Here is an 18,981-nt window from a genome sequence, read left to right on the forward strand (position 1 = left end):
TACCTGCTCCCCATGCAAAATGTCCCCACCTAGTCATTGCAAGGGTAGAAAACTGACCTTGGAAAACAGAACAATCAATTGTACAGCTGCCAAAATGATGATAATGATGATGACAACGACGAAACAGTTTTCTAGCAGCACCATTATTATACATGGCAACATCAGCCTAATCAAATCCCACCAACTAAGGATATTCATGGGAACAAATGTTTAAAAGACAAAGGACTTCATAATGTGTCTCACAGAGATTCCTCTTCAAAATTGGGCAGGGCAGACAGATACCAAATAAGAATATCTCTTGATCCTTTCAGGCTACAGCTGTGTTGCTTCCATATCATGCCACTACATTTCAGCAACTTCTACCAGCTTCCCTGGGTACTTTTTGTGATGTCCAAGTCAGATAGTGACAAAATTTGACAAAGTGCAGAGGAAAGAAAGAAGCTGGTGGAAAGAAACTAGATTAACATAAACTTACCATCTTCAATTACTATCTTGATGAGGCGGATCGAACCATTCCGAGCCTTGGCAAAAAAATCTTTTAATTCCGTAGTGGCTAAAAGAATCAGAAACATGTTGATCAGGATTTGAAAAAGCAACCCAAATGTTATTCCACTCTTTGACACAAGACAAATTAGTGTGGGGGAAAGAAAAAGAAAAGAAAAGGATGGCAAGAACAATTTTCCCCCCAAAAAGTAATTTCACTTCTACTAACAGACACTGTATGATGAAGTATGGACTCTCACAGAAGTTTCAGAGTTAAATACTGGCTGGAAACACATGTGACCCAGAGAACTTGATACTTGGCTTGGGTGAACATAATATCCCAAATTTAGCAGAAACTTTGGCCTGCAAAGGCGGGTGGTCTCAGGTGACAGGTTATTAAATATACAGTGTATCCCGAGGTATATACAAAGCAGGGGAAAGGACTAAAGGAAAGGGTGGTAGTGATGATGGGCAGAAGCAACTCTGTTTTCACTCAGGCTGTGACTTGACTGTGTTTTCCTTTAGACGATCCATCCTGAAGCATGTGACCTCTGCCCACCAGACTGCCAAGCAAAGGAACATAGACATTTAGAGGAATCGGAACTGGAGCTGCTCTGGCATTTACCCTCTGCCTGTCCTACTTTGACCCTTCAAGGATAATCTGCTATGAACCTGAAAGAATGACAACCATCTGAGCCCTCAGAGGCGGGCAGACTCTGCCATGTCAAAGTCTGCTGGTGATTTGTTACAAACAAAAACAAAGTTCCCTTGATGTACAACAGCAAGGATCTGAGCTGCTTTGGTTGAAGATTGTGTCATTCTCCAAATGTTCTCATCCCTTTTACCAAACATGGGCACACAATACTTGGACATGAGTTAGCAAGTAGGAATCATATTGTGCAAGACAGCATTTATTTCACTAGAGAACACTTAAGAATAACAGATAAATGAGCCAAAAGGCATTACAGGCACATGGACACCATTTATTTCACTATCTAATCACAATAAAACTAATAATAAATATATTATATTGTTGTTGTTGTTGTTATCTATCCTTGAGTCAATCTTGACTCATGGCGACTGTGGATTAGACACCTCCAAGTACCCCTATCCTCTACTTCTCTACTTAGTTCCCAAAAACCTATGCCTATGTCTCACTGACTGAGTCAGTCCATTTGGCATGTGGTCTTCCTCTCCTTCTACTCTGTACCTTTCCTAGCATTATTGTTTTTTCCAGTGATCCATGTCTTCCCATTATATAGCCAAACTACGTAAGTCTCAGTTTAATCACCTTGCGTCTAAGGAGATCTCTGGCTTAATCTATTCCAAGTCTTTTCGGCTGTCCTAAGAACTCTTCTCCTGTACCACATCCCAAATCAGTTGATCTTCCTTCTTTTACTGTCCAGCTCTCACATCCGTACATGGTGATGAGAAATATGATGGCTTGGACAATTCTAACTTTTGTGCTCAGTTGTATATCTTTTTAAATTAATGTATATTTAATATATACAAGATAGAGCTGAATAACATCTGATTTCTAGATCTGTGCAGTCTGGATTCTGTACAAAGAGAGATGGTGACATTGACCTAGTGTCAACATCATACTGAATCTCCACTGACATTGGCTTAGAAATCAGGATATCAGTTCTGGGAATATGTGTTTTCCTCCTATGCAATTCCTGGAATTGTAATCCAAACAAGTTTGCACCTTAAGCCAGATCTGATTCAGGGATTCAAACTCTAATTAAGTGGAATCCTGATCAGCTGACCATTTGCAAACCATGATGTAGCTCTGTACCAGGTCACTGCATCATTTACCATGTTTGCTGAGAAATGTTTCAAGATCAATAGGGCGAGCTGAATCCTGCCTACTCTTTCAGGGCTGAAAAACAAATATGACACCTGCCAGCTGTTTGAACTGTTGCAATCCACATTGACAGAGTCAACTCTAGTGCTAAGCAACATATGTCAACAGATATGGAAAGCAAAATGATGGCCAACAGATTGGAAGCAATCAATATATATCCTCATCTACAAAAAGGGAGACACAAGAGACTGCAGCAACTATAGGACCATAGCACTGATCTCCCATGAAAGCAGACTTATACTCAAAATTCTGCAACATTGATTCCAACCATAAATGGAGAGAGAAATCCCAGAGGTTCAAGCAGGATTCAGGAAAGGAAAAGGAACTAGGGACCACATTGCAAATATACGATGGCTAATGGAGTATAGCAGAGAGTTCCAAATGAAAATCAGAATGTACTTTATAGACTATACCAAAGTCTTTGATTGCAGAGATCATGAAAGGCCCTTAAAGACATGGAAGTGCCAACACACAGTCCTGATGAGGAATCTGTACTTAGGACAAGAGGCTACTGTCAGAACAGAACACAGAGAAACAGAATAGTTCCCAATTGGCAAAGGGGTCACACAAGGCTGCATCTTTTCACCCTATCTGTTCAACTTGTATGCAAAACATATTATAAGAAAAGCAGACTTGGACACAGAAGAAGGAGGAGTAAAAACAGGAGGAAGGAATATCAGCAATCTAAGATATGCAGATGACACCATAGTACTAGCAGAAAACATCAAAGACCTGGAACACCTACTGAGGAAGATCAAAGAAGAAAGTGGAAAGGCAGGCTTGATGTTGAACATAAAGGAAACAAAGAAACAAAGAAACAGCTTCATTTATATATCACTTCATACTGAACTAACAGTGTCTAAGCAGTTTACAAGTGTAAGCTAATTGCCCCTAACAATCTGGGTACTCATTTTAGCGACCTCAGAGGATGCAAGCCAGCGTCAAATTTGAGCCCTTTTGCTGATATTGAACTCACAACCTTATGGTTTAATGAGTGGCGGCAGTACAGGCATTTAACCACTGCACCACCAGGGTTCCTTCAACAAGCTAGAAAAGACTATAAATGCAAACAAAAATAATGACCAGCGAGGACCTTCACAAGTTCAACCTAGACAATGAAGAAATAGAAATAGTAAAAGAGTTTCCCAAACATTGAAATGGGGGGGGGGGGTGCAGTCAGGAAATCAGAAGATTAAGAATGGAGAGGGTGGCTATGAAAGAACTAGAAAGTATTATAAAATGCAAAGATATACAACTGAGCACAAAAATTAGAATCATACAAGCTACTGTATTCCCTATTACCATGTATAGATGTGGGAGCTGGACAGTTAAGAAAGAAGATAGGAAGAAAATCCATTCATCTGAGATGTGGTGCTGGAGAAGAGTCTAGAGGATCCCATGGACAGCCAAACGAACAAACAAATGGGTCCTGGAGCAGATCGAGTTAGAAATCTCCCTGGAAGCCAAGATGGCCAAACTGAGCCTGTCGTACTTCACACACATCATGAGAAGGGAGGACTCATTGGAAAAAACAATAATGCTGGGAAAGGTGGAGGGAAGTAGGAAGAGAGGAAAACCACATACTAGATGGATGGACTCTGTTAAGGAGATCACAGGTACAGTGGACCCTTGTTATACACTGGGGTTTGGTTCCAAGATCCCCCGTGTATAACAAAATCCGTGTATGCTCAAGTCCCATTAAGTATAATGACATAGCAAAATGGTGTCCCTAATAAAAAATGGAACATCAAGGTAAATTTATACTTTTTTGGAACATTTTCAAACCGTGTATGCTTGAATCCGTGTATGCTTGAATCCGTGTATAAGAAGGACCGACTGTATAGGGTTGCAAGAATTAGGCAGAGCAGTGGAGGACAGGGGGTCTTGAAGAAGTAACAACAATAGCTGTTTGTGGAAAAGATTTGGAGAATCCAGCACTTCTACCCTTTCCCATGTTCTGCCTACAGTTGGCAATCAAAGCTACATCCATATAAGGTATTAATGCTTTGCACATTCGGATGTGGCACCTTCTGGGATTATGGGGTTACTGAGAGAGCTTGGCCATACCTGATCACCCAGGTTCACACCCTATCTTGCTTGAATTCTTTCAACTATGGCAGCAACCGAAACAGGAATTGACAGACATGAAGATCTAATGTCCATTGTTTCCCAGTATGTATTTTAGGAACTTGTTGGCATGATTTGTATCTAACTCTATTACATTTTATACTATGTTGTAATCCTGCCTCAATCCACCTAGGAGAGGTGGGAAAATATATTATTATTATTATTATTATTATTATTATTATTATTATTCTAAATAGCCACAGAGCACTGCATATCAGGCTGATCCCAAAGTCTGCTTGGGGCTGACTTAATATACCTGAATTACATATGCTTAGCAAAAAATACAGAAAAGAAATCCAAATGCACTTTTATTGATGTAAATTTTCTATTATCCATACAAGTCTTTTAAAAGAAAGCCTTATATGTGCTCCTATCCAACTGTATTTGTGTCTACACACACCACATACACACACACTTTCTGTTCACACAGTGCCTTCAAAGTGCCACACATATACATCTAGGATGGGTTTAAAAGGGGATGACACAAAGGATGGGGCTACCACTGACAACTAATCATGGTGGCTCTTTAGTATATCCAGTGCCAGAGGTACTATACTTCTGTATACCAATTGCTAGCAGACACAAATGGGACCATGGGTGGGACAGTCTGTTCCAAAGCTGGATCAAAGACTTGTCTGGTCTGGGGCTGTTTCACCCTATGCAATTATAGCCCTATATTCTACTTTAACTGTCGTGGAAATAACCTATGGAATCCTGGAATTTGTAGTCTTTTGAGGTATTAGAGCAGGGGTAGGCAACCTGCGGCCCGCGGGCCGGATGCGGCCCGGCAAGGCCTTGGGATCGGCCCCAGCCTGGTCCTGCCACCGATTGCCGCCGGAGCCTTTGGCCTATCAGGAGGAGGCGGGCAAGGGGGGCAAGCAGCGGGCAAGGGGGGCAATTGTCTATAGAAGCGTCCAAAACATGCATTTATATTAACATTTTTTAAAAATCAGCAATTTTTTTAACGTGTCCTCCATTTTTTTTAAAAAATGTGTCCTCCATTTGAAAATTTTGCCCTACATTTGTCCTGGTTTATTTATTTAATTATTTTTTAATTAATTATTTATTTTTTGGCTTCGGCCCCCCAGCTGTCTGAGGGACAGCAACCCAGCCCCCGGCTCAAAAAGGTTGCCTACCCCTATATTAGAGCTCTATGACTGATCAATCTAAATGCCACTCTCTAATGCAACTCCTAGGATTTCACATGATGTTGCCATGGCAATTAAAGCAGAATATAGTGCTATAATTGTGTACTGTGAAAAGGCTCCTTTTTATGGCATTGACAGACAAACACATACCTCCTTCTTTGGGCTGTGATCAAGCCACAGTGACAGAGGAGAGATCTGATAGGACAGCAACAGGGACGTAGCCAGGATTTTAGGAAGGGGGGGGGGGGTCCAGACTAAGTGCCACCATTATAATGGGGCTTGGGTGCAGCAGCGCAGCAGCACACACCATTCATTTTTCTAATGGAAGGGGGGGGTCCGGACCCCAAGATCCCCCCCCCTTGGCTACGTCCCTGACAGCAATCACCACCTCAGGTCTAATATTATTATTATTAAAGACGTTTTTCTTATGATTTTTTCAAAGGTGCCAATCTGGATTGTGGAGCTGAGAAACAGAGGCATGAAATTTCACTTCCTGGAGACCTATGGATCCATATTTTCCTAGGGCAATAATGTCTTACAGACCCATTGTAATCCCCCTCTCAGAAAAATGAGGCTGCTTGTATTCCAGACCTTTTTTTGTGCATGATGGTAGAATAGTAGTGTATATACATAGAACCCTTCATCATCTTCAAGACTGAGAGATTTATGATAGCGTGAGCTTTCATAGATTACAATCTAATCTGTAATCTATGATCAAAGTAATGCTAAAATAAATTGAGGCCTGAAACAGATGGGGCAAATGATGCCGTTTCAAGCCACATTCTGGGTGTAGTGTTTAGAAGACGCATGCCCTAAATGCACCTAGAAGCCATGCCAACACTGCACCTTCCAAAAAGAACCAGCCCAAAAGAAGCAGAAAAATCCACTTCTTTTTAGAGGTCCAGTTCAGGACCAAATTGGGGCTGGCATGTGTGGTCACCGTGGCCTGGCACAAATGGCGCTGCAAATGTTATACTGTCTGCCCTCCATATCCACAGATTCTGTACCCACGGATTCAACCACCCATGGCCTGAATATATGGAAATTAAACACAAGCAATACAAAACAGACATTACAAACAAAACATTAATTGCAACACATACATAAAAATTTTGAGTAGGCTTATTTTGCGTAGTCACAAAAACATAAAATGCTTCCCAGCTGAGTTCACCTTGTTTATCTAACTAAATTTATCTCTTAAAGTATATATCATTTTATTTATTTATTTTAGAAGGACTTCTAATTCTTTTCCAAATATTTCTCTGTAATCTGTATTTTTTGTTTTCATTTTTCCTTTTAATCACTTGTAAATTTTATAACACATATCAAAAACTGAAGTATTCAGAAAATAAACTCCTATTTCATTGTCTGTAAGTCTGAAAAATATATTATATAAGTCTGAAAACATATATTTTTTAAAAATCCAAAATGCAAATCTTGATTCTGCCATTTTATATAAGGGACACCATATTATTATGTCATTGTACTTAATGAGACTTGAGCATCCACAGATTTTGGAATCCACAAGGGTTCTGGAACCAAACCCCAGTGGATATCAAGAATTCACTATATATGCATATGTAAGCCAAAATGACTGCCTCACCACATACCATATAATGGCCCTGGGGATGTGTGAATAAAAATAAAAAATAATAAAAATAATAAATGATAATACTAATATGATTGTGTAATTTAAAAAAAGCTGGACATGTCACCTTCCACACAAACCTCAGTCTTGGAAGCCAGGCTGAGAACATCTGGATAAAAATTAAGGGGAAGAGAAAAAACAGGGATGTCATTACAGGTGGGGAAGGGTCTACTACAGACCTCCAAGCTAGTCTTAGGACTTGGATGATGCCATCCTGAAATATAAGAACAGTCAGAATCACAGAGTTGGAAGAGACCACAAGGGCCATCTAGTCCAACCCATTGCCATGCAGGAACTCACAATCAAAGCATCCCCAACAGATGGCCATCAAACCTCTGTTTAAAGACCTCCAAGAGAGATGTAGTAGTAATGGGAGATTTCAGCTATCTTGATATTTGTTGGAAGTCAAACTCTGCCAAAAATTTCAGGTCCAACTAATTGTCTAGAGTAGGCAACAAGGGGAATGTTAGATCTTATTCTAACCTTCAGTTATGATCTGATTAAAAGGGTGGAAGTGGTGGGATTTTTAGATGAGTGTATAAGATAGATGAAATCAGGTATTTTAGGGAAATACTGAGTGTGATCCCATAGTCAGCAATACTAAAAGAGAAAGGAGTTCAGGACAGATTGGAGTTTCTCAAAAGGGCATACTGAAGGCACAATTTCAAACTGTTCCAATGAGGAGGAAAAATGGAAGGTGTCTAAATCAACTAGGATGGATGTCTAAAAAAACTTTCAACTGAGCTAAGATTTAAAAGGATCATATACAAAAGATGGAAAATAGGGAAAATCCCCAAAGAGGAATTCAAACAAATAGCCAGCATATGTAGGAAGAAAGTCAAAAAAGTTAAAGCACAGAATGAGCTCAGATTTGCTAGAGATGTTTAAAAACAGTGCTTTTTTTGTTATGTCCATAGCAAAAGGAACAGCAAGGAAACGGTAGTGCTGCTGCACAGAGAAGATGACAAAATGCTAATAGGGGACAGAGAAAAGGCAGCTACTCAACACCCTCTTTGTATTGGTCTTCTCTGAAAAAGAGAACAGTGTTTAACCTGGGGAAAATAATGCTGTAGGGAAAATGTAGCACAGAATAGGAGAAAAGAGGTAGCACAGGAATACATGGCTAGTCTAAACAAATTCAAGTCTCCAGGGCCAGATGAACTACATCCAAGATTATTGAAAGAACTAGTAGAAGTAATCTCAAAACTATAGGCAATAATCTTCGAAAATCCTTGAGGAACAGGAGAAGTACCAGCAGACTGGATGGCCTTTGGCGGTATCTTCCAATTCTATGATGCTATGATTCATCCAGCTGGTTTCCATTCCATTCTGCTCATTCACACAGTGGCTCCTCTAACTGATTTTTCAGAGATGGATCCTTTTATAGGATCCTTCAGCAATGTAGAATGTTTGCTGTGTTGTAAAGCTGTGCTGCCCTCTCATCATCTAGTGTATTAAGCAATGTAAAATGTTGGTCCTACAGCCCACTGCTCAAACTAGTACCTGTACCTATACTTGTAACAGCCATGTAAATCATTTCTCACTAGCATCTTTTGTAGGTTTGTACAGTTCAATGTCATTTCTAAGAAAAACAGTTTCCACTCTGCAAAATACCAAGTGTGGGTTTAGCAGGGATTAATTATTTGGCTCTTACTAGATCTGAGCTTCCCAATATTGTGCTGCAAGTGCTCATTACAAGCATCCTTTGTAATCTGGAGAGTTTAATCAGACTTTGTAACAGAGAACCTCTGAAGGAAAGACTTAACTCACAATGCCATCTGTAAAGGTGCGGAGTGAATGCTCCACCGATAGCCAATTTAGTTGATTTACAAAAGGAGACCATTGCAGTTTCACTTATTAGTAAAGAAAGCTCTGAAAGGCTCCCAGAGTCATCTCTCAGCGCTACTCAGGTTCATCAATTCCAGCCACCAGCAGAGGCTGTATCTCTTGCTCTTTGTTCCCTATTCATCTCAAAAGACAAACAGCATATGCTTTCTAACCAGGCAGGGAAGTGGAAAGACAAAAACCCAGATTTGTCTCTTATACTAAATTATATGTTCGTCTGTACTTCTTGACCCTGCAGCCAAGTCCTCCATCTGCAAACAGTTTAAAATTCTGTTAGGAACTGCATCAGAAGAAAAAGCAGTAAATGTAGATAATGCTGGGAGCCAACAATCAAATGAGGGCCAAAGAACAGAGAACAGGAAATTTATAGGGAGGGACAGGAAGTCCTGCAAGACATAAAAACCACAACTTACATAAAGCCCTGCCCATCCTCCAAGTACTTACTATCTGAGCCTTTTTCCAGTTTTTTTCTACAGCAGCTTCCCCCATTTGGACCGGAGGGACCTTGAAACTGTAGTACACGCTCTGGTAACCTCTCGATTGGACTTCTGCAACGCGCTCTACATGGGGCAACCCTTGTACCATACCCGGAAGCTGCAATTAGTGCAGAATATGGCAGCACGACTGGTCACCGGTACTTCCAGGGCCAGTCACATAACACCTGTGCTTAAAGACCTTCATTGGCTGCCTATTCACTTCCGGGCGCAATACAAGGTGTTGGTTATTACCTATAAAGCCCTAAATGGCTTGGGCCCAGGGTACTTGGAGGACCGCCTCTCTCCGTACAATCCGCCCCGCATACTCAGATCAACTGGGCAGCAATTATTAAGAGTTCCAGAGGTCACATTAGTTACTACCACCAGGAGGGCCTTTACCACCTCGGCCCCCAACCTCTGGAACTCTCTGCTCGGCCACCTCCCTGGCCCAATTTAAGAAGGGGTTGAAGACATATCTTTTCAAGCGGGCCTACCCCTGATTCTACCCCCCCCCCCCCAGTATACTCTCTCTCCCCTCCTTCATCAGCTGGTTGAGCTGGCATTAGTTTGCTTGTTTTTATTGTAATGTTTTTAATGTATTTTAATATGTTTGACTGTATGGATTGCTTGTTGTACACTGCCCTGATTTCTAGAAGGGCGGTATAGAAATAAATTTTTATTATTATTATTATTATTATTATTATTATTATTATTATTTCCATTGAAAAAGCTGGGACTTGCTGTCCGCAGAAGCTCAAACCGCAGATGGCAAGCCCACGGTTAGCATGGACACACTGTACAAGCATCCAGGAATCCATTCACCATCACTTCAGGAATGGAGTCCTCACTCTGGTTGCAGACATGATGCTTAGCAGTAGATGTATCCTCTCTTAAGCCCTCACTTGTTTCGTTGCTTGGAGAAGTCAATAAATAGCAGAAAGCCTCCACATGATTTACCCAAACATCTGTGCAAGAACCATTGCCTCCTTTCATACATCCTCTGCACTTACACTGAGGTGTTCATAAGAAGGGATAGTAAGAGTTTTTTCCCCACTCGTTTCTTTCCTGAAACAAGAGAGAAATTTACTATATCTCCCAGGCCATCTATTCATGACAGAAGATGTTGAAGAAGAGAGGAGGTAGACTCTCTAGTAGGTGGGCCAGCACCTGTAAAGTCTATCAAAATATCACCTTTGCAGGTCAAGCCCATTGCTTAGCCTGTCCATTATTGTGACCATATTAAGACATAGTACATTGGGCCCTTGTTATCCCCTGGGTTTTGTTTCCAGGACCCCCCATGGATAACAAGATCCGTGGATGCTCAAGTCCCACTAAATACAATGGCATAGCAAAATGGTGTCCCTTATATAAAATGGATAATCAAGGTTTGCTATTTGGAATGTATATTTTTTTTAAAATATTTTCAAACTGTAGATGCTTAAATCAGTGGATAAGGAGGGCCAACATAGTTGAGATGCATTTGGTGACTTTGGGCAAGTCACACTCTCTCAGCTTCAGGGGAACACAACAGCAGACATCCTGTAAACAAATCTTACCAAGAAAACCCCATGATAGGATCATCGTAAGTCAGAAACAACTTGAAGGCACACAACAAGGTAGTGCAGCATTCCTCTCCCCTTCAATCAATTCCACAATTTAAAGCAATTTAAAGCCAAGGCTATGCACTCTATTTGGCAGTGGTTTTCAAATCCAACTACTGCACTGAAATATTTGTTTATTTATGGGATTTATAGCCCACTTTTCTCCAAAACTGGGATTTATGAAAGACTCTGAAGTCTTTAACTTGTTAACATTCACTAAATGTATTGCACACACATCCTGGTACATATAATGTATTCCGTTTCCACTAGACATAGAGCAGGGCAAGGAGCTGCTCTGGATATAAGAACCTATCCAAAGCATCAAGAAGCCCAGACTATCTGCAGATCTTGCTTCTTCTTCATGTCTGCTTATGGCAAAAACACAGTTCACAGCAGTTTCAAGTCTGTTTCGTGTGCTAACTACATGCAATGCCCTTGGATTTTTATCTAGTTTAGCACAAACAATCTCTTTCCTTGTGTGTCTCTGGCATTTTATTATTCTTTTAACACTTTCAAGAAGTATCTGTTTCCCTTGTTATGGGATTAGTTGTTCTCTTGGTCCAAGGTAATATGAAATGGTACCTCCTGCACTATATAAAATATAGTCATCTCTTTATGAGTGAGAAAGAAGAGAGGTAGACAGTTGTGTTGGGTTCTGTTTTGCAAAAGCCATTAAGAAAGTAATGACAAGAAAGGAACTGGATGGATGACATTTAAAAAACCTCACTGGAAAATAGCTCTAACTTGATATTAGATACAGAATTCAGCATCATGACAATTTTCAATTCTTTGCTTAATAAACTGCAAACTATTCTTCAGGGTGGTGAACATGGATTTCAACATATCTGAGACAAAGGAATCATGGTAGAATTGACAGTAGTGAAAGCTATAGGTTTTTTATTATTTTGCTTTTTGTTTTGCTTCTTTCCAAGAAAATCAGGATAATTTATGAAAAAAGACCAGGGCAGACTTAACTTTCCTGCTTGTTGTCTTGTTTAATATCACTGCAGGTTTTCAGAGAGCAAACAAACAAACAATTAGTATCTCATCCCTATGGAGACATAATCAGGCATGTGGACTGAATGACCATGGGTTTGGATGACACCAATGGGCAAAAAAATGACATAGAGCAAAAATGCCTTATATCTTTACAAACCAGTACCCTTTTGCAGATATGAAAATTTGTGAGAAGAGTGGACCTAGCTTTCTCTGAGCGCTCCATTCTCTGTCTCCCAGCAGCACCTAACTACTGGATCAATAATATATGAGTCCTGAAATGGATGCCCTCCTGAATATGTCAAGCCACTCTGTCCTCCTGACAGGAAAGCTGAGCCTGTGGCTATCAATCTTTCATTCTCTGGATGTAATCTTTATGTTGAAGTGACTTCCAAGTAGCTGTTTTCAGTCCTCATTCACAGGGTTTGAGGAAGCAGCCACTATATTCAGTATTACTGTTCAAAGGTCGTAGTCTTACAAGTTTCCCAAGTTAGGCCATCTTGACCTCATAGTTCCCACAGATGTTTCTCATGTTCTCTTATTTTGATTCTGTTTCTACATCAGTCTCCTGCTCTTCTGGGCTTTTCCATTTGCTGTACTGCCATCTCTCCTCTACTATTATCAATACAGCCAAAGGCAACAATGGAAGCATCCGACCAGAATATAGATCTTTGGTAGAGGTATGACAGCCCTGAAAAATTAAGGGAGGGAGAACCACTTGCCTGTCCTCCACTGGACAAGTTTTGAATTTCCCAGTTAGGGGCGGGGATAGAAACTTGGATAACATGGGGCGGGGGGAGGAGGAATGTTTCAATGAAATTTTTCACTTTTGGAATGAATGCAATGTTTTCTAAGACAGGGTTTTTTTATTCATTCAAAATGCCAGGAACATGGCAATAAGAAAATTTGTATACAAGAGAATCCACATTAGAGAATGGTAATTCTGGTGCATGCACTCAGATCCAAGATGCATTTCTGCACCTGTTGGGGCCTGCTAACCTCATAAATGATGCATAAAGGAGCTATTCATTATTTGTGGTGGGAATATAACACTGAAGTATTCAGTACTTTCAATTGTAAATTAAATGTTATATCTAGATAGGTTGCTAGATAAGTCCTTATCAGTGACTTCCTGAGATTGTGGTTCCAACCTGATTCAGTCCCCAGGCTGACACGGTGATGGGTGGATGTTCATATGCCCGCCCACTACAGTGATGTGGAGTCACTGTGATTATGTCCACTCTGAAGCTCCCACCACAGCCTGTAAGGGCAGAAATGGGGTGCCTGGCTACACCTACATGGTTATGAGCCACCTTCCAGTCACAAGCCAATGACTGGAACCTTCAGAAAGGATGTTGATGCAGGGCCAGGTAAGGGGTATGCAGGGCCATCCAGTTTGCTGGCTGTCGCAACAGTTTCAGAGAAACTCCACCGCGAACAGCTGGTCTTTTTCATAGACTGAATTAAGGGCCTTTGGGGCCAAGATTGGTCCGGATCCACCAGATTTGTGTCTGACCTGCCCAACCCCGGCCTGGGGTTATTGTCCTGTGTTGTTCAGACAGGATGATGTCAAGTCAGGAAGAGCACAGTCCTTCTGGCCTGTTTGTATAGCCCCTTAGATATCTCTGTTCAGAAAACTCAGAGTGTAGCAATCTGAAGTTTTGTTTTTAGTATAGGTCATATTCATAATTTTGCTTCAACAAAATTAAGCCTTTAATTTTTAAAATAATAATAATAATACATCAAATATATTCCAATTTCCCCCCTGAATCCACCAGAAGACAAAAAGCAGTTTTTCCCCTGTGTCTTCAAAATTTCCAGAGATGCCACTTTGGGTCTCATATGGAAGAAAAACTATTAAATACATAAATCTCTGATCTTTGCCAGTATGAAATATAGTGCAATGGGCTAATCAGTGAAGTCCCCAAACAGTTTCCTCCATACGAAAACATAACTAGGACCTGGGCTAAAAACATATGTAGCAGTTGGGCCATCCATTACGCTCACTAAGCAGAGGATTTTGATAACTAACCTGGTGTGTGAGCTACTCTATACCATGGATGTGAGAAGCAGGAGCAGATCTGTAACAGAGATGCCACCATGCCACTACCAGCTTTTGCAAGGAGTATCTAGACGACAGAAATGGTGTCTGTACTTAACAGCTGTAAGTCATTAGCATCCATATGAGAAACATAATATTTAGGCCAATTGAATATATGAGGTAAAACCAATATCTTAAAATCTTGTGTATTTTTGGTTATACCAGGGAAAGCAGTGAGGAAAGGTCACTAACCTCATCATTGTGGCCACAAAGGGGTAAGAGCTGGCAAGAAAAAGCTACCAGTACCCAAGTGGAGTAGACATTCAAGTTGAGCAACTGCATGCTCTTGGAGTCATTTTTTCTTTGAAGATGTATGACCACCAAGCGTAAGCCAGCCTCCCCCCCCCCAAAAAAAAAAAAAACCTATGCAACTATCAAGCATTAATTCAAAGGACTAACTGACATCCGATTCCTTTTCTGCAATTTATCATAAATTGAGGCGGGGTTACAACCTGATAAAAACATACAAATACAATCAATAAAACAGAATAAGTCCAATACAGTACAGTACTTCATATCAATAATTTATCTTGTCTCTGTAGCAGTTCTATACACCTGTTTTTGCTTTGGTGAGTGTGGAGGGAAGGATGCGTCAGGTTCATCTAATTTAGACTTCACAATGCTTCAAAACATTTAATAGGAAGACAGTAGAATGTTAATGCTCCAGTGCATTTCAAACATAGCATTTAAATCCAGCTAGACTTTAAAGAGATTTTAATTAATTCATCACACATGTCTCAGAATGCATTTTATTCAGTTCACTTTAAAAAAATTGCTGAAATGATCACCAAGGCAATCAGAACAGCTATCACTACTTTCAGATGTCTTCTGGTAAGAAATCAGATGAGTTACTCACAAGAGAGACCCCTCTAATCTGAAACCCAGTATGAATGATACAGCTCCACAAGCAGTCAAGAGAACCATACCATTGTATATATTACTCTCTGAACTCCAGACCTGTAAAACAATCTCATCGTTGCTAGTCATTCACACACCCTAGATTCCCAAGAGCCAAGCAATGACTGGGTAAAGTTGGATCAAGTGTCACGCATCCATGGCCCCAGGACAGAACCAAACAGTCATCTTATTACATTAAAAGGCTCTTAGGTACATTCTTTTCAAGGGGTTTCCTCTATTCTGTTCACTTGAAATGCTCGGCCTTAATTATTCAGACATCCATAAAATTACAGCTCTGTATCAAGTGAAACTCTTTTGTTTAGGCTGGAGCTTCTGTCCATGTTCTGAACACTTCAGGCTTTAATATTCTCAGTGGATAAAGAAATACATGACATAATGGGGGCTTCAATTATGGCAAGTTGCTGATAAGACTATTCAAAATACTTTTTAATCTGCCTGTCTGGTATGGCACAGTATGTGCCCGTGTCTTTTCAATTCCAGTTCACCTATCATAGTTTGTTTTAGTTTCTAGAGTGTCAATAAAGTTTCCTTTATTGTGTAGATGTTAATGATGCTATCCAATACACATGCAGTTTGGAGTAAACATCTCTGAACACACTGGAACTTCTAGGTAGACATACAGTATATTGAAATGAACAGAGAACCCCAGACAATATGATGCATTTCATACAATGTTATGTGACAGTAAGTATCCATTTGCCAGTGTTTATAAACAGGATAAGGAACATGTCCTGGCTTCCTGACATGCAAAACTGACATGATTTTACAAACACATACTTATCATCATGCACAATATGAAGCCTTTCTTTGTGCAAACATAAACACTACTTTATTTAAGGAAGCATTTCCGAATGCAGCCTGATATTTTAACTTGGATTAATTTAATATTGTTTGTCTATAGTTTTATACCTTTTAGTGGAATAAGTTGCCTTTTTACTATATTTTATATTTTATGATTTTTGATTGTGCTCCTATGGCAGGTTTTATGTTCTTTTGATAACTCTGTAAAGTGCCATGTAACACTTACAGTGCTATATTAATAAAGGCTAATAATAATAATAATAATAATAATAATAATAGTGTATGTAGATATGAACAGATGATAGAAACCCCAGATATATAGCTGACCATAAACTTAACCCAGAACAAATCAATTTCTTTCTCAGATCAATGACATCTACCACTTGCAAGAACACATTTGTGTAAGAAAAATAAACAAACCTGTACCAGATTAAGAGATCATTTTTGATGTTAAAATTAAGTAAGTAATAGAGAAGCAAATGTCACATAAGTAACTGTGTCCTGCCTCCAAATATTGTCATTGCACCAAAAACATAACATGCAGTGCTCCTAATGCATTATGCACATGTCTGTCAAATCTAAAACACTTCATCAGGCAGGGTTTCACTACATACTCCTGGCAAAAGTTATTTGTCAACGACAATAGTAAATCTCATTGGAGGAGACACGAAAGTCTGGTAAAACCGAAGGAAGCTGGAAAAGAAAGAGACACCATTACAACTGGATTAATTCAATCAAGGAAGCCATGCCCTGAGTTTGCAAGACCTGAATAGGGCTGACAACAGAGTGTCTTGAAGTCTCTTATGCATGTGTGTGAGCGTGGCTTCAGGTTGCCTGTTGACTTAATTGTGTTTTCTTAGGCAAAGATTACTCATAGGTGGTTTTGCCAGTTCCTTCCTCTGAAATATAGCCTACAGCACCTGATATTCGTTGACGGGATATCCAAGAACTCCTTTTCTTCTCCTTTTTTTCCCAGCACAGTGCACAAGGAACATGCATATAACTTTTTACACCATTCAACTACCATTTCAAAACTCCATATACAACCATTTGTTGAAGTTCTGGGCTGTTGAATGCTGACAAACTATGAACAGCTGTTTACCACACATACAAGTCTCCACACACTTTTTCAAGTTAAAGTGGAATAAATCCATTGGCCATAAAAAATAAATCAAATATTTGTATTGGTGGAACAATCTAAATTCACTTTGGGTTACTGTGGCCTGTTACAGACAGCCAAAATAAAGCTGCTTCGAGTCACTTTGGAGGTATGGTATTTCAATGATACATGCGGCCTAAGAGTCCAAAGGCCGCACCAAAGCCATGCTCCAGTCCTAAGGACTGGAGTGCAGCTTTGGTGAAGCTTCCAGACTCTTAGGACTCATGCATCATTGAAATACCATACCTCCAAAGTGACTTGAAGCAGCTTTATTTTGGCTGGCTGTAACAGGCCTGTGCAAATCAAAGTCTGTTTCATGTAAGTAAAAGGCTATTCCTTCCCATTTCATATTTGTGTAACATTTTCTTTAAATCTGCATGATTTTTTTTTAAAAAACAATCCTTATAGTCCTATAAAGCAGTCCAACAACTGCATTTTAAACATGATTTTAAAAAAGAAAAAGGAAAGGTTAACAGCCTGGTTTTAAACAGGCAACAGCCACCCGGAACAGAAAAGAGTGCATGAGTGCATTGTAAGTGAGGCTGAAAATAACCTAGAAGTAACAAGCCAATGTTAGTGGTTTGAGTGTTGGACTATGACTCTGGAGACACTGCAAGAATAATCCCAGCTCGACCATGGAAACCCACTGGGTGACTCTGGGCATGTCACACTCTCTCAGCTTCAGAGGATGGCAATGGTATCCCCCCCTCAAAGAAACCTAACAAGAAAACCCCATATGTTGAAAACAACTTGAACGTGCACCACCACCACAACCACAATGGGACATGGCACAACATTCCTCACAGGGACACTGTACCGCGAACTGACAGCCATTTTGTTGTTACAATGTCCCTGGGTGAAATGACACATCACATCCAGCACTCCGAATAGCATTTCCACTATATGCATGGCAGCAGATGCACACAAAGTAAGAGACATTCTTAGGACCCACTTGTACAAATTTATCATGACATGACAAAATATCATGTTCTGAACCACATGGTAGTCCAGCTAATGCAGCTCAGGTGAGTTTGTGAAAGAATTTGGATCCTTGAATATCCCTACAAGACATACCTGAATTGTAAATATACTGCTGCTTGCACCACATGTCCCTCAAAATCATGGCATGTAGGTGATGTTTTAAGATTTCCAGGTATTATTTCCATATTTATTCATTAAAAAGGATTATTATTATTATTATTATTATTATTATTATTATTATATTTTCTTATATCCCACCTTTCTCCCAATATAGGGACTATAGGCGGTTATCTGATCATTGGATTAAAAAGCACTTCTGTGAGATGGAATTCCCATTGGGCCCATTCACAAATGAAGCCCTGCAGATTATCTCAATCCTGTGGTAAGAGCTGTATTCTTATATGTGCTGTGCCATCTGGCTAGTATGTCAATCCATTATGCTCCTTTCCTCTACCTACTATGCAATGAGGCTGTAATGTAAAACAAATAAAGCATTTTGTTTGTCTGTGGAAAGAAGACACTGCAAGAATAAAGACTAGAGAAAAGAAAAGCAATATACCAGATGAGTAATAACAAAATCTGTCACATGGAAGGCCAACTGTTCTGTTTCATAAAGGACTTACAAGAGAGAATTTTCTATAGTTCTGAATTTAGAAATATGTACAGAACACGTCAGAGGGGTGTGTGTCAAAATCACAAGACTCCAAATCAAGGGAATCTTTAGGGCTTGACAGACCACCCCAAAAAGGTGGGCTGGATGTGCCCGTTTTTGCAGCTGAGGGATACTGCAGTAGCCAAACCATGCGGCATCCGTTTCTGTGGCAGACGCC

At 40.0% G+C, this 18,981-nt stretch overlaps 1 protein-coding gene across 3 annotated transcripts in view; it reads right to left on the reverse strand.

Moving 5' to 3' along the window:
• Positions 1 to 18,981, reverse strand: part of LOC149321570 (twinfilin-2) — a 92,730-nt gene that overhangs the window by 60,855 nt on the left and 12,894 nt on the right. For 2 of the 3 annotated variants that reach the window (XM_089524557.1, XM_089524539.1), the window contains exon 2: positions 476 to 553. In XM_089524557.1, coding sequence (XP_089380683.1) covers positions 476 to 553 — 78 coding nt within the window. Of the gene's footprint in view, positions 1 to 475; positions 573 to 18,981 lie in introns of those variants that run through there. The other variant, XM_089524547.1, reaches the window with a different exon arrangement.

Source organism: Sceloporus occidentalis, unplaced genomic scaffold, assembly GCF_023333645.1.
Source record: "Sceloporus occidentalis isolate IW3139 unplaced genomic scaffold, rSceOcc1.0.p SCAF_1, whole genome shotgun sequence".
Taxonomy (NCBI): domain Eukaryota; kingdom Metazoa; phylum Chordata; class Lepidosauria; order Squamata; family Phrynosomatidae; genus Sceloporus; species Sceloporus occidentalis.